We start from the raw sequence: 16,513 nt of genomic DNA, 5'->3' as shown, positions 1-16,513 counted from the left end.
TTGAACTTCCTTTCTCAGGTCTCAGCCTCCTGAGCAGCCAGATTGCAGGGGTGAGCCACCAGTGCCCAGCTCCTTGGCACTTTTAACTTCTGCTCGTGGCTGTTTCTGACTTGTAGGTGGGGCAAGAAGCTGATCATTGTCGCCTCCCAGGACATGCGCTACAGAGCTCTGATAGGCATGGAGGGGGACCCCGACCTCAAGCTCCCCGACTTCTCCTACTGCATTTTGGAGCGGTTAGGCCGGTCCAGGTGGCAAGGCGAGCTGCAGCGAGACCTTCACACCTCTGCTTTTAAGTAAGCCAGGAGACCTTTCTCCACTTTGAATTTGAGGCATGGCCTGTACCCCAAGTACAGGGGCCAGCTGCCTTGTCTTCCCTGAGCATGGCTTTGTGCTCCAAGGCTGTCATCTCCCGATGACACCTCGCAGCCTGGCTGGGTGGGAGGCATGTGGCTCTGGCTTAGGTCCAAGTGAGAGACCTTGTCCTTGCTGGAGGTCAGCAAGCAGCTGCATAGAAGGGCCCAACCGCTCTTCCCCACAGGGTGGATGCTGGGAAGCTTCATTATCACCGGAAAATTCTCAACAAAAACGGACTGATCACCATGCAGTCTCACGTGATCCGCTTGCCCACCGGAGCCCAGCAGCACTCCATCCTCCTCCTCCTGAACCGGTTCCACGTGGACAGGTATGGGCAGGCGCGGAGAGCAGAGCTTGGGGCTGCATTGCCACTGCAGCTGCGCACTGCCCGTTCCAACAGCCTGAAATGCAAGTTAGAAAATGACCATAGCTTTTAAAAAGACTGGATTCCCCCACTCGCTCTGGGGCTTAAACTCAGGGCAGGGCCTGGGCGCTGTCCCAGAGCCTCTCCGTGCTCAAGGCTTCACTTCCCCATTTCTGGTGGTTAATTGGAGATAAGAGTCTCATGGGACTTTCCTGCCCAGACTGGCTTAGAACCTTGATCCTCAGATCTTAGCCTCCTAAGTAGCTAGGATTATAGGCATGAGCCACCAGTACCCAGCTTGAAATTTTTTTTTTTTTAGTCGGTCCTGGGTCTTGAACTCTGGGCCTGGGCACTGTCCCTTAGCTCTTCAGCTCAAGGCTGGCACTCTCCTACTTGAGCCACAGCGCCACTTCGGCTTTTTCTGTTTATGTGGTACTGAGGAATCAAACCCAGAGCCTCAGGGCATGCTAAGCAAGCACTCTACCACTGAGCCACCTTTCCAGCCCTTGAATTTGTTTGTTTTTGGTCTGTTGTGGGGCTTGAACTCTGGGGTGGGCACTGTCCTTCAGCTCAAGGCTAGCATTCTACCACTTGAGTCACAGTGCCACTTCTGGCTTTTTCTGTTTATGTGGTGCTGAGGAATTGAACCCAGGGCCTCATGCATGCAAGGCAAGCACTCTGCCACTGAGCCACCTTCCCAGCCCCTTGAATTTTTTTTTTTTTTTGTCGGCATGGGGCTTGAACTCTGGCTTGGGTGCTGTCCCTCAGCTCTTCAGCTCAAGGCGAGTACTCTACCACTTGAGCCACAGTGCCACTTCCGGTTTTCTGGTGGTTTATTGGAGATAAGAGTCTCACGGACTTTTCCTGCCCGGGCTGGCTTTGAACTGCAATCCTCAGATCTCAGCCTCCTCAGTAACTAGGATTACAGGCATGAGCCACCGGCGCCCGGTTTTGAATTTGTTTTTAAATGATGAAAATATGCCCTAGCTTGATAAGCAGGACCATATCCTGCACATATGAGAATTGAGACTCTGCCTCAAAAATAGCCAAAAAAAAGCTGGATGTGTGGTTCAAGTGATAGTACCTGCCTAGCAAGCATAAAGTCCTGAATCCCCAGTACCACCAAAAATAAAGAAAAAGAAAAGCAGCCCCGGGAAATGGTGATTAAGCTCTATGTCCTCTGTGTCTGACCACTAGCCCCCCATGGAAGGCGATGGGCAGTGATGAAGGACAGTTTGTGTTTCAAGTTTCCACCACCCATTCCCTTGGGTGTGGCTTGACTCAAAGAAAATGCTGGACACCCAGGGATGGGCTGGCTACTGACTGCAGATGTCTAGGAGTAAAAGTCATCTTCGAGCTGAGCTGTCAGATGTCCTGTGGTCCTCACTGAAGACTGTCCAAGTATCCTAAGTTTCTAATTCCATCTTTTGTTTTTGTTTTTTGTGCCCATCCTAGGGCTTGAACTCAGGGCCCGAATGCTGTCTCTGAGCTAAAAGCTCAAGGCTAACTATTACTTGAGCCACAGTGCCACTTCTTGTTTTCTCTTCTGGTTTTCTCTTGGTTAGTTAGAGATGAGAGTCTCACAGGCTTCCCTGGGGCTGGTTTTAAACTGCAATCCTCAGATCTCAGCCCCCTGAGTAGCTAGGATTACCGGTGTGAGCCACCAGTGCTCCTGTTTGAGTTTTCACCAGTAAAAATTTAATTAAATGATCACATAGTTGGTAAATTTTTACTGGTGAAAACTCAAACAGGAGCACTGGTGGCTCACACCGGTAATCCTAGCTACTCAGGAGGCTGAGATCTGAAGATCGCTGTTTAATGCCAGATAGGAAAGTTCGCAAAACCCTTATCTCCAATTCACTACCAGAAAATCAGAAGTGGTGCTGTGGCTCAAAGTGGAAAAGGTACTAGCCTTGAGTCGAACTCAGGGACAGTGCCCAGACCCAGAGTTCAAGCCCCACAACCCACCAAAAACCACACACACATACACACACACACATACACACACACACATACACACACAGGTGTTTTTTAGTGGTCCTCTGAACTCTGGCTGCACTGGCTCATTGCAGGAGGAGCAAGTATGACATTCTCATGGAGAAGCTGTCCATGATGCTGAGCACCCGCAGCAACCAGATGGAGACACTGGGCAAGCTACGGGAGGAGCTGGTAAGCCACCTGCCCTTCCCCTCCCTTCCCCTCCCCTTCTGTCCCCCACCCCCCCAACTGAGTGCTGGCTGGGTGTGGGCTGCATGCTCATGGGGCGCAGCCTGTCGGGCTGGAATCCAGCACAGTGAGCACCAAGGCAGGGATGGAGCGATGTGTAGACAGCACTGCTCTACACAGTTCTCAGTGATCATTGGGGCACAACCAGCATCATAAGATCTATAGGCTAGCCATAGCACTTTCAGCTGAAAATTGGAAGTCAGGTTTCCTGGGTGCTTGTAATTGTTCCCCACAAGGACGTGGTCTGTGGCTCTAGTCCTCTTGTGTCACCTGTGCCACGCAGGTGGAGTGGTAGTCTCCATCTTCTTAACTGGGGGGAGGGGAGGGGTCTGAAGCAGCAGATTTCGGTGTGGCGTTGGTCAGTGTTTTCCTGGTCATTCAGACATTCCCTATACTGAGATGGCCTGTGGAGATCTGGACTCTTGGCTCCTCCTGAAGTCCCAGGCCCCAGGCCTGGTCCTGCAGTCCCACATGATAACAGCTGTATTTCTTGCACACTGAGCACCCCCTCTCCGCTCCCACTTCCGGTCTCAGACAGTGAGCAGAGTTAGTGTCCTGCTCATCCCTGTGCTCTCCCTGCTGTTTGGGTAGGAGAGTGTGTCTCCCGTGTCTCAGTCTCTATTGAATGTGGAAAATGGAAGGTAGACTGTCCAGAGGTCTGAGTACAAATGCAGAAACTTGTGGCCCCTTTTGCATGTCTGTGCTTTGTGTGATCTATGTGGATTTTGGAAGATCAGGCTTCTGCTCTGCAGAGTCCTTTGGTGCCAGGCCGGGGCTGGGGCCCCGGGTCAGGGCCAGCCTGCGCTTTGATCAGCCATGTGGATTGTGTATGCTCCAAGGCCACTATTCCGTTTATTCATTCAGCAGATGGTGCGGTGAGTTCTGATTAAGTTAGAACTGTGTTCTGCAGGAAGGTGACAGAACTGGGGGGGGGGAGCAGGTCCCACAGTCACCGTCACTGGGTGAGCTGAGAGCAGTGGGGACATGGCAGCAGTGGCGGTACAGCCAGGAAGGAAGGTGGGGCTGGGCTGAGGAGCTGGGCACCACTGTCTCGACAGTGCCCATGGTGGTGTGTGCGCAGAGAAGCTACAGGTGTCTGTGATGGGCCAGGTCTGGTGCCATCTGCTTAGGGCTGGGTGTAATGGATGGGCGTCCACAGGGCTTTCCCTGGTGCTGGGGGCACAGCTAGATTAACTGTAGGTGCCATGTGCAAGCCGGTGGTTCCAATGAGCCATCTGGGACTCATCTGTATTTTTGGATATCCATATGTTCTGCTGCCCAGCAGCAAGAGTGCCAGCCCATCCGAGCACTGATCACAGATGGGTGCCAGCGACAGCCCAGAGCCGCTGGCTGCTGTCTCTCCCCCAGTGTGAGAACAGACCTTGAAGACTGAGCAGTATACTTACTCCAGGGCCAGAACCAGGCTTGCCGCTTCCTGCAGCTTTGTAGCCAGGGGTGTGGCAGGAAGCTTGGAGGAGTAGGTACCTGGGGTGACCCCCCTTCCCCCACTCCCCACTGCAGGGGCATGGTCTTCTGTCTGCTGCCTGGTGCCCAGAGCAGCTAGCTGCCTTCCCCAGAGTGCTGGTGGTTAGACCAGCATGGTTTAGGGGCCAGGATCTGGTTTCTCTTTGCAGGAAAATGTGTTCTTTTCACTGGCAGCAAGGAAGTTCCTTTAGAAAGGTCACCTGTGGGCCATGGAGGCTGCCTTCTGGTGGCCCCGCAGCAAGGACATCCACAGGGCCTTGGCTACGTCAGCCTGGCAGCAGTGGAATGATAACATGCATTCCTTCTGCACCACATTCTGAACAAGTTTATCAGTGATTTTAAAAATCTTTTGTTCCTGTCTGTACCAGTGCCTGTCAGATACCAGGATACAAAACAGTGCAGCAAACTAATTTATGTTCATTAAAATAACAAAAGGGGATATTTATTAAGCTGCAGTCAGATTAAAGTATATAAACTGAGCAAAGAGAAATGAGCCATATTAAGAACAGCCATATGCAGACTTACCTACCATTTGGCCCAAATTTAGCCCTTTTTCACTCACCTGGGCTGCAATGGTTGGAGTGACTCAGAATGTGTGTGTGTGTGTGTGTGTGTGTGTAATCATGTCACGGTTAAAAAACAATATAAGAGGTCTGTGGTAAAACATCTTGCTCTCTTACTTTCCTCAATCCCACCCTATATATACTTTAAGGGACTCTTTCCCCCTTGTATAATCAATAGCCAGGATGATTTCATTTAGGTATAATGCCTATAATTCAGCTAACTCAGGAGTCGAGATGGTGAATGGATTGTGGTTCAAGGCCAGCCCAGGCAAAAAAGTTGATGAGACCTTGGTGGTCTGGGCCTGTGATCCTAGCTATGTAGGAAGCAAAGTAGGAGGATCATAGTCCAAGGCCAGGCTCAAGCAAAAGCAGTTGGAGATGTGGCTTAAGTGATAGAGCACTTGCCCAGTCAAGTGACAGGCCCTGAGTTCAAATCCCAATACCAGGAAAAGAAAAAGGCAGGGTTATTTCTATGTTGGTCTGGATTTTTTGGGTGTGTGATTTGTGGGATTGAACTCAAGGCCTGGGCTGTGTCCCTGAGCTCTTTGTGACCCTGTCACTTTGAGCTATAGCTCCTCTTGTGGTCTTCTGATGGTTAATTGAAGATGAGAATCTCACAGATGGGCTGGGAAGGTGGCTTGCCTTGCATGCGTGAGGCCCTGGGTTCAATGCCTCAGTACCATATAAACAGAAAAAGCCAGAAGTGGTGCTGTGGCTCAAGTGGTAGAGAGCTAGCCTTGAGCTGAAGAGCTGAGGGACAGTGCCCAGGCCCAGAGTTCAGATTCCACGGCAGACCAAAAAAAAAAAAAAAGAATCTCACAGATTTTCCTGCCGCAGCTGACATTGAACCGTGATTCTTAGATCTCAGCCTCTTGAGTAGCTAGGATTACAGGTGTGAGCCACCAGCACCTGGCCTGGTCTGGCTCTTGTTCTGTGTCCCTGACAACATAGCATGGCCATCTTTGCTCCTAACACCTTGTGTTTCCTCAGCAGATTCAGGCCCTGAGCCTGTGCTCCCTTGGCTTTCAATTTCCCAGCCTGCTTGATGGTGGCTGTCACCTTGTGTCTTGGCAGGGGCTGTGTGAAAGGACATTTAAACGTCTCTACCAGTACATGCTGAATGCTGGGCTGGCCAAGGTGGTGTCTTTGCCCTTACAGGAGATTCACCCTGAATGTGGACCGTGTAAGACCAAAAAAGGTAAAGACAGAGCCTCGCCCCTCCTCACCCCCCGCACGTGGGCCAGTGGTTTCCCCTTGTCTCCTCTTCCGTCAGGCTGGGCCTTGCACACACTTTCTCATCTCTACACTCAGGGTCTGGCTAGGGACCTTCTGTCATTACCTGTCAACCTCCCTGTGTGTGACTCAAACCAGCATCTCAAACCTCCCCCCTTCCACCAAGCCACCATCTGCCTTGGTCAGCACATTCGTGTGTCATGCGCACAAAGGTGTGACCACCATGCAGAGCCAGATGATGAAGGTCGATCATGTGGCCTTGTGGTGCAGCCTGGGATGCTGTAAACACAGGCGAGCTGTCGTGGGTTACCAGGACACCCTGAGGACAGCACACTTTATGTACCTAGAAGGAACAGCGCCTGAAATGAGCATAAACATGTAGCAGGTGCATCAACCAGTAACTCATTGTTTGCCACGATCAGGTGTTGTGCACTGTTGTTGTGTCTGTTGGAGATGTGGGAGAAATGTGCTGTGGTGCTCCCAGGACAGGGTACCCTAACACAGGGTGTTTCTGTTTTGGTTTTTTTTTGGGGGGGGGTCCAGTTGTGGGGCCTGAACTCTGGGCCTGGGCGCTGTCCCTCAGCTCTTCAGCTCAAGGCTAGCGCTCTACCACTTGAGCCACAGCGCCACTTCCGGCTTTTATTTTCCTTATGTGGTGCTGAGGAATCGAACCCAGGGCCTCATGCATGCAAGGCAAGCGCTCTACCACTGAGCCACCTTCCCAGCCCCACAGGGTGTTTCTGGCTCTGTGAGAACCCTGGTGTCTGCACCCACCTTCGCTAGAATCTCCTGGGCGGTGCACAAGCGTGTGTATTGTGTGCCACAGGATCTCCTCTGGTAACCAGACAAGCCAGGGATATGGTTGTTGGTGTTTCACACATGAGTGAATTGAAGTTAGAAGGTGCAGAGTAACTCGTGTTACCGGCGAGCAGCTGGTGTGCGCAGAGGGAGCATTGGGGTCCACTAGCAACTTTAGACAACAGGCTATAATTTCAAAGCCATCCCTAGTCCTAGATTTTTCTCCCCCGGTTTTTCCTAGCTGTCTTCCGTGATTAACCAAAACCATTTTTAACAGGCGAGAGTCACAGCCCCGTGAGTAAAGTTCAGTAGACAGCACGTCTTTTTCTCCATTCTGCCTGGAGATCGAAGATGAGGTACACAGAGGGGACAGGAAATGGGAGCAGAGGGCCGTTGGCAACCTGGGGGTGCTCAGAGCAGACAGACAGATGGCTGTGGACTGAGCAGACCAGGAAGGCCAAATGTGAGAGGTGAGGGCCAAGAACCAACACCTCCAAATTCAAACTGGGGAGTTGGGGTATCACTGAGGCAAGAGTACAGGGGGGGGGCTTTGAGGCCAGAAGAGTGGGTAGCAGTCTGCTGGGGGAGCAATTGGTCCCCCTCCTACGGTGCCCCGCCAGATAAGAAGCACCTTCCCCCAAACGAATGGCTTGAAACTGACAGCTGACTCCTGGTGGACCTGGAGCCAGGAGGTCCTGACCTAGAATTCTAGCACTGTCACTTCCCAGGCCCGGGGTGGGGGGCTCTACCCCTCAGATGCCTTCCTGGCTTCTGAGCAGCCACAAATGAGGACGACGTGCAGGCCAAGGGTAGCTCTGTGGTTTGTTTGGTTCACAGCATGCTATTGCTAAATTCGTTGCTGACACTTAAAAAAAAATCAGTCATTTTCACTGGAGTCTGCCTTTCTGTCCAGGTGTAAAAGTCAAAGTAGGCGACAGTGACGCGTGTCCTTGAGTGGCGGCCAGCTGGGCAGGTGTTCATCTGTGCACCTTGCCTGGGGCTGGGAAGATGGCACTTCCTGGAAGAAGGCTCATAGAGCAGTGGCTTTGGGTCCTGCATGGGGTGAAGAGGCAGGCACCCCCTGACCACTCAGGACATTTAAGTTACATGTCATACCTGTGCATGCTGAGGGACCCCCCCCCCAGTTTGGTCATAAGAACCACATCTTATCTCTTTCCTGCCATGGCCCCTGCACTACACACGCATCCTTTCCTCCCCCTCCCCCCCCCTTCCTGCTCAGGCTCAAACCCAGGGCGCCACCCCTTCCCTCCTATCCTGAAATGTTTTCTGTCTCAGTCACGTGCCATGACCTGCTAGGTCAGGAGCTCCTTGAGCTGTGGCCACGCCCCCTGCTTATGATATTCTTAGTGTTTAGAACTGAGTGGGTGCTGAGTACCTACCTGTTTAGAGAATCAGTTTAACCCAGACTAGGGGTGCTGTGCCTTCTATACTTTGTGAAATTAATGTTAACATCTTCCCTCTAAGCCAAGGCGTCATGGACCAGAGAAGGTGTAGATAACGCAGTGGGTTGCTGCGTTACTCTGTGTGAATTCACAGGTGTCCCTGGGTGTGTGGGAATTCCAGTTTGTATGTAAGGTGTATTTTACATGCATATTTCACTGCACAGAAAGCCACAGTGACCTATTTAGGAAAAAGCAAAATACCCTTAGTATCTTGTTCAGATGCCCTGAATTGCACTGTTTTACAAATTTGAGTGATTTTTTTTTTCAGTGTTTACCAGCCATCCTGCATTTATTAAATTGTTCTGAGACAATGAAGAGATGGGAGGTAAACTGTTAGCCTCTCCCAACTCCTTCACTGCTGAAGAATGCCAGTGGAGTTGCTAGTTCAGTGTGTCAGGGTGTATTCAGCACTGAATGGGGGGGGGGAGTGAGGGACCCCTCCTATACCCAACAGCCCTTCAGAGATAAACAAGCCAACTGCCAGTGGCTCCTACCTATAATCCTAGCTACTTAGGAGGCGGAGCTCCTTTCAGAAGCCAGCTCAGAGACAGCTAAATCTATGAGACTTTTACTTCCAATTAACTTGCAGAAAACCTGAAGTGGAGATGTGTCTCAATTGGTAGAGCACCAGCCTTGAGCAAAAAACTTAAGGGACAGCCAGATGCTGGTAGCTCATGCCTATAATCCTGACTACTCAGGAAGCTGAGATCTGAGGATCACAGTTTGAAGCCAGCCTTGAAGCCAACCCAAGGAAGGAAAGTCCTTGAGATTCTTATCTCCATTTAATCACCAAAAAGCTAAAGTAGAGATGTGGCTCATGTAGTAGAGTGCTGACCTTGAGCAAATAACGCTCAGGGACAGTGCCCAGCCTTAGGACTTGTAAAAAAAAAAAGGGGGGGTGGGAGTAGTTGGAAGGGTGGGGAAGGAAGGTATGGTAGGGGAAAAACAAAGGAGGAGGTAATAATGCTCAATAGGAAATGCACTCATTACCTTACTCATGGAACTAACCCCTCTGTACAGTATTTTTACAGTTAAAAAAACATAAAATAAAGAAAAACAAAACAAGAAACAAAAAGAGGAAGGAAGGAAGGAAGGACCGCACCCTGTCCCTGAGTTCAAGCCCCAGTACTGGGGGCAAGGGGGGGAAGGACAGATTCAGCAAGATTGCAGGACATAAGATCTATACGTAAAAAACACCAAAATCAACCTGAATTTCTATATATTGATAATAATCTGAAGATCAAATTGAGAAAGCATTTCTGTTTATAGCAACTTGAGAATACAATTAACAAAAAAGTACAAACTATACTTTGAAAATATAAACCTCTGCCCAGAGAGGTTTTAGATTAAATGAATGGGAGAGTATCACATATGCCTGGATTGAGAGACTTCACATTATTAAGGTAATACTCTTCCCCAGACTAGTCTGATTTCACAGTGGTGTCTGATTTCCAGCCAACATGGGGTAAATTGACACCAGTCCTAAACTTGGAAGGAATTGCTAGGGAGCCAAAACAATCTGGAGAAAAGAGCAGAGGAGGAGAGCTCGCAAGAGCCCTGGCCCACAACAGAATTGAGGGCCTGGAACAAACTCACACAAGGTTGCTCACAGGAGGCCCACAAGGCCAATCCTGATGTCTGTACTTGCAGGCCAGGCCGGGTTGGCTAAAGAAATAAATCTAAGCTGAGTCCAAGTACTGGGGAGGGGTGTTGGGCCCCCAGGCCTGTGAACACACTAAGACTCCTGACACACATACACTAAATGGGTGAATGGTGTGATAGGTTAATTAAACCTCAAGTTTAAGTTTTGAAAAAACAAAAACAAAAAAACAACTGAACCAGGAGACAAAACAGTGCAGAAAACTAATTTCTGATCATTAAAATAGCAAAAGATGATATTTATTCAATTGCAGTCAGATTAAAGCATATAAACTATGAGCAAAGAGAAATGAGCCATAGTAAGAGCAGTCATGTGCAATACAGTCAGAGGTGTCAGAGCTTCATAACCAAGGAACTGCAATTAAAAAAAGAACAAAGACAGGGAAACAATAACTAAGGGTAAATGTAAACATAGAATAGAACAAGATTGTGAGAAATTTTAATAGTGTGGAAAATTAACAGCACGGGGAAAGTTATTAAAACAGTTAAAAGTATGCAACACTGATTAAAGGGCACCAAGTAAAAATGAAAAGCAATCACGATTGTTAATAACTAAGCCACATGAGTAAAAGAAGCAAGGACATTTTAATATAGCAAGACTGCTATGAGCAAAACTTAGATCTCAGAAGGAGTGTAAATTCCTGCACTGGAGAAACTTCTCTAGGGGCAGGAGCCACTCTAGAGGAGGCTCCTGTATTTTCTGGAACAATTCTTTCTCCTCCGGTACAGCTTCCCCTTAGGCAGTGCCCCATCTGCCTCCCTCAGGAAGCATATTTATCCGAAGTCCATCCCCAGGCTGGGCTGTGGAAGGAGTGTCCTTGTGGGGTGAAGGCTCCCGAGAACCCAACTTGGGGCGGACGCTATTTGGGGCCCGTGTCTGAGCATGCGCTGGGGGAGGAGGGTAGGGGACTTCCTCTCAGCCCCTTTCTAGGGCTTTGCTCACCAACTGCTTGGTGACCGTGGGACATCCACACCAGGGGACCAGCTGGGGAGCAGGAGTGGAGGCCAGCCAGCCTCAGCCTGCTGCATGTGCGCGTGGTATGGAGGCCGCCATCTGCGCTGGGTGTTTAATGAGATTTGAGATTTGGGAACTCTACCAGTAGCAGCAACACAGGTTTCCTAACCTATGCCATATGACTTCCTGACTTCCAACCCCCCTGGGCTTGTCCTAAGACAACGAAAGAGGCAAGAACCAGGCAAGCTGATACCCTGTTATTTTCCCACTTGTGGCTAGCCTTGGGGGAGGGGAAGGTTAAAAACTTAGCATTCCTTTTCTCTCTCTCTCCCCCCTGCATTTGTCTGCTAGGAGACTGGGCCTCAGTCTCGTCTGAGGTTGCAGAGCCAGTCATGTGGTGCGGAATCTGAGTTGCTGCTGCAGACTGCTGTCTGGGCCGACTAGGAGAAAAGGCAGGGGTTGCTAGCACCTGGGGCCTGAGCAAGGGACAGGGACAGGGGAAAGGCAGCTGAGGACAGATCCTGGGGTGCCAGCATCCCTTCTTCCTGCCTATCCATTCTCCATGTTCACTGCAAGCACAGCTTGCAAAATCCAACTACAGCGTGCTCTGCCTGGACAGACCTGCACTCCGCTGCCCCTTCGCCAGGCCCTGTCCCATTCCATGCTCTGCCTTTACTCAGCCTGGCATGCCTGTCCTGTCTTCCTAATGTGCCTCCTGCGTGTGTCCTTGCCCATCCAGGCAAATTACCACTCCCTTTGCCGTCCCCCAGCACCAGCTTGGGTCCAGTGCATGCTGGGAGCGGAGCCGGTGGCATGTATCGGGGTGTGGATGTCCGCAGAGTCCTCTGTGTCTTCCAGGGTTAGCAGTGCCAAGGCTGAGGCTCAGGGAGGAAAGGAGCGTCTCCCTTCGGTGGAGCCACAGCTCAAACCCAGGCTGGCATGAAAACCAGGCCCATGGCCGTGCCAGTTCCTCCCGACTCGACCAGGCAGCTTTCTGAGGTCCAGAATAAATGTTTGTGGAATCGAATGGATCTGGAGTCCCCAAGCAATCGGGCGACCTTTTCAGCCCTGTTGACAGGGTTTGACATTTGATCCTCAGCTGTGTTTTTCTAGTTGTCATGGGAACAATAGTGATGGTAGCTACAGTAGCAAGTGTTAATTGACCACTGTTCAATGGTGGACAGTGTAGGTGATCTCTGAGGCAGGTGGGAGGAAACAGAGTCACAGAGAAAAGACATTATCCAGCCAGGGTTAGATAGTGGATTCCAGAGCCCACGCTGTAAAAGAAGCAAGAACATTTTAATATAGCAAGATTGCTATGAGCAAAACTTAGATCTCATAAGGGGGTCAGATTTACCGGAGTGTAAATTCCTGCACTGGAGAAACTTCTCTAGGGGCATTCCTGCCCTGCTCTGAAATTCTCTCACCAGGCCCCTCAAAAACCACCTAAGTGCACTTTCTTCTTTTGTTTTCTTTTGGGGGCCTTGCTTGGTGATGGGCCCAGGGCCCCCAGCACCGTGGGCCAGTGCCGTCCCACTGAGCCCTGGAAATCTGAATCCTGAGGCTAGGACTATGGCATGGCTGGCCGGGTGCATGGTAGAGAATTGGGCTGTGCTGTGAGCCACAGACAGAACTACACAGCTCCTACCACGGCCCAGTCCTTGGCGAAGGTGCTCTGTCCTCCGGAAGCAGCGCTGCCTCCCTAGGCCGAGCCTCCGGGCTGCCTGGGAAGTCCAGCCCAGCACTGCCCGTGCAGAGCAGTGGGCTAGCCTATCATGATGCCTCCCCGGTGCTGGGACTGGTGGTACTGCTAAGAGCGGCTGTCACGGGCCAGGGCCGGAAGCTACTCAGGGTGGTGAGACCTGGAGGATTACGCTGTAAATCCATCCCGGGCAGAAAAATCCATGAGACCCCCATCTCCAACCAACTAGCAAGCAGTTTTGGGTTGGAGCAGGCAAGCCGAAGGGAGTTCAAGGTCCTGAGTTCAATGCCCCAGTACTTCACTGCCTTCCTGGCTCAGTGCTAGCTCTGCCCTTGCATAGCTCGGTTACTCACCACGCACCCAAGCGAGTCTGCCCCTCAACATCCACAAGTTGAGAGTGTGGCTCGCGGGGGGGCCTGCCCGCCTCAGGCTGTGAGGTTTTCTGGGTTCTGGCCCCCCAGCCCTGGGGGGTTGTTCCCCAGCATCTTCCCTGATTCTGGAAGCTGCGGGACTCCCTCAACAGTGGCTCTGTCTCACCTCTACCTTCAGGCTTGTAGGTGCCACCCAGACTCTGAATCTCCCATCCGTTCTTACGGATGGGCCTCCCTGGCCAGCCAGAACCACCTCCTCACTTCGCAGCCCTTCACGCTGGAGCAGGACCCACAAATCCCTAACTTAAGCATCCTGCAAAGTCACTTAGATACCACCTAGATAGTGTGGTCACTACTGGGGGGTGGAGGACATTGCTCTGCTTCCCATGGTGCTGTGGGACGTAGAATGTCTCAGCCCTGCCCTGCCCTCCTGAGTGCCTTCCACTGCCCCTCATGAGCTGGTTAAGTGTCACTGCCTAGGCCCTCGTTGCTGATCTCTGTCACTCATTGAGCTTCTGCGCGCCATCAGGGGCCCCTCAGCCCTGGCGGCCTTTGGCTCTTCTAGTTATTTTTATGAGACAAAATCCCATTCAGGATCACTCCAATGGTCCCAGAATGTACTAGAAGGGTTGGAGTAGGGGAATCGGTGCTGCTCCCCCTTCCCCCTTGCCGGGAGTCAGCCAGTTCTGCCAGTGCCACTCTTGAGTGCCCCCTGCTGGCTTGGGGACACAAGTGAGGAGGGAGCCTGGCGCTGGTGGCTCCCGCCTGTAATCCTAGCTACTCAGGAGGCTGAGATCTGAGGATCGCGGTTCAAAGCCAGCCCGGGCAGGAGAGACCGTGAGACTCCTATCTCCAATAAACCACCAGAAAACCAGAAGTGGCGCTGTAGCTCAAGTGGTAGAGCGCTCGCCTTGAGCTGAAGAGCTGAGAGACAGCACCCAGGCCCAGAGTTCAAGCCCCACGACTGACAAAAAAAAAAAAAAGTGAGGAGGGACAGGTCCTGACCCATAGCTGCTCTCTGCAGGAAGGTCCCCTAGTGGGCCACTTCCTCTCTTCTGTCCACATTCCTTGTTACGTTCTTCTATTTTGAATGCCAGCACTGGGGCTTGAACTCAGGACCTTACACCTCTCACTTTTCACTGGCATTTCACTTAAGGTTAATACTACCTCGGGCTTTTTGCTGGTTAATTGGAGATAGGAGTCTCATGGACTTTCCTGCCCAGGCTGGCTTTGAATCGCAATTCTCAGATGTCAGCTTCCTTAGTAGCTGGGATTATGAATGTGAGCCATCAGCTCCCTGCTCATTTTTCACATCTTTATTTACCCACTTTGTTACCAAAAAGTGCCCCAGTGGAGTAAGTTCTCAGGTTTGTGAACCTTGCGGGGGGGGGGGGGGTTGGAGAGGGAGGGCGGGGAGGCTTAGGCTGGGATCTTCCAGGGCCATTCCTGTCCCTCACCGCTGGCCATTTCCATACGCCACGACCAATGTGCTGTGTTCCCAGGGACGGACGTCATGGTGCGGTGCCTCAGGCTGCGGAAGGAGTTCAAGCGGAAGGTAGACGATGACCACGATGACGACGATGACGAGGAGGTCATCTCCAAGGGCGTGCCCCCAGTGGACATCGTGTTTGAGCGGGACATGCTCACACAGACCTACGAGCTCAGTGAGTCCTGAGCGTGTTGCTTGGGAACACAACACCACTCCCAAAAGGCCACTGCCTTCCTGGGGCTTTGGCTTTGGGACTGGCCTGTGGCCACCTTGGCCGGGTAACTTTAGCAAGGTCTCTCATCTGTAAAGCGGGCGTATTCTTGGAGGTTCTTAGATAGGTGGGAAGCATTAGTGCCTAGAGAGGCACCCATGTGAAAGGGTTTAGTAGGGGATGTCTTTCATGTCCTTCCATACCCTGTACAGACAGGGCTGGGGATGGAGAAGGCTTCCCAGCTCCAGGAGAGAAAGAGTGCTTGACCAGCTATCCCTAATTCGCCCAAGTGTACATCTGAACTTAGCCACGCTAGCACATTGTGAGCACAAACAATAGGAGACTAAAATGTCTAGAGCAGTGCTTAGTGTGTAGAAAGTACCCAGAAGACTCACTGTCCTAGCCCATGTTCTGGGACTTCAACAAAGTGCCTGAAACTGAGTAATTTATAAAGAAAAGATGTTTGTGTTGGTCCTGGGGCTTGAACCTCGGGTCCTGAGCACTGTCCTTGAGCTTTTGTGCTCAGGGCTAATACTCTACCACTTTGAGCCACAGCTCCACTTCTGGCTGGTTAGTAGTTATTTGAAGACAGTCTCGTGGATTTTTCTGCCCCAGCTGACTTTGAACTGTGATCCTCAGATCTCAGCCTCCTGAGTGGCTAGTATTATAGGCGTGAGCCACAGATGCCTGACAAGGAGTTTATCTGGACTTGGCGTTCTAGAGGCTTAGGTTGGGTGCTGGCACTGGCTTCTGGGCACGGCCTTGTCTTGTGCCACTTGGTGGAGGAAAAGCAGGAGGGCAGCCAACACATGAAAAAGTCCCCACACAAAGAGCATCCGAGGGCTTGGCAAAACCTGCTCTCAAAGTAACTAAGCCTCTCTGAGAGTAAGAACTCCACCCTTATCCCAGAGCTCCCAGCAGCCCTATGTCCAGGAGTCAAACTCCACTGGGGAGCCATCTCAGGTCTCCTAGAGTTCCTGCCTAGGTGAGGTGAATGGCTTTGTCCCTTAGAGGTAGTTGGGACGACAGCAGTGAGAAACAACGGGGCCATGCCACTCAAAGCGATGGCAGCGAGGCGCCCGCCAGTCCTTCCCTTAAGCTGATTGGCATCCATTTCCTTCCTCGTCCCTGCTCATGGGACAGGACAGTGTCTGGAGCCCCAATGCCTATCCACATGGGCACGTGGAGAGTGCACACCTGTGCAGGGAAGGCCAACGCACAAGGATCGCATCTCCAGAACAAGTTTCTCAGCTAATTATTTTGATTCTTTTTAAAAGGGTCACTTTTGCTGGGTGCCAGTGGCTCACGCCTGTAATCCTAGCTACTGAGGAGGCTGAGATCTGAGGATCACAGGTCAAAGCCAGCCCAGAAAGTCCAGAGACTCGTATCTCCAGTTCACCACCCCAAAACCAGAAGTAGAGCCATATATGGCTTAAAGTGGTAGAGCACTATCCTTGAGCAAAAGAGCTCAGGGATAGCACCCAGGCCCTACATTCAATCCCCATGACCAACGAAAGAAGAAAGAAGGGGCTGGGAAGGTGGCTCAGTGGTAGAGCGCTTGCCTTGCACGCATGAGGCTCTGAGTTTGATTCCTCAGCACCACATAACCAAAAAGAAAAAAGCCGAAAGTGGCGCTGTGG

General features: G+C 51.4%; 1 protein-coding gene across 1 annotated transcript in view; it reads left to right on the top strand.

The window, feature by feature from the left end:
* Gtf3c1 (general transcription factor IIIC, polypeptide 1, alpha 220kDa) overlaps positions 1–16,513 on the top strand; it is a 59,245-nt gene that overhangs the window by 8,089 nt on the left and 34,643 nt on the right. The window contains exons 3-7 of the mRNA XM_013011175.1: positions 117–293; positions 539–682; positions 2,791–2,887; positions 6,067–6,190; positions 14,676–14,837. Coding sequence (XP_012866629.1) covers positions 117–293; positions 539–682; positions 2,791–2,887; positions 6,067–6,190; positions 14,676–14,837 — 704 coding nt within the window. The remainder of the gene's footprint in view (positions 1–116; positions 294–538; positions 683–2,790; positions 2,888–6,066; positions 6,191–14,675; positions 14,838–16,513) is intronic.

This window comes from Dipodomys ordii, unplaced genomic scaffold (genome assembly GCF_000151885.1).
Source record: "Dipodomys ordii isolate 6190 unplaced genomic scaffold, Dord_2.0 Scaffold14, whole genome shotgun sequence".
Classification (NCBI taxonomy): Eukaryota; Metazoa; Chordata; class Mammalia; order Rodentia; family Heteromyidae; genus Dipodomys; species Dipodomys ordii.
This window is presented reverse-complemented; position numbering and strand designations above follow the sequence as displayed.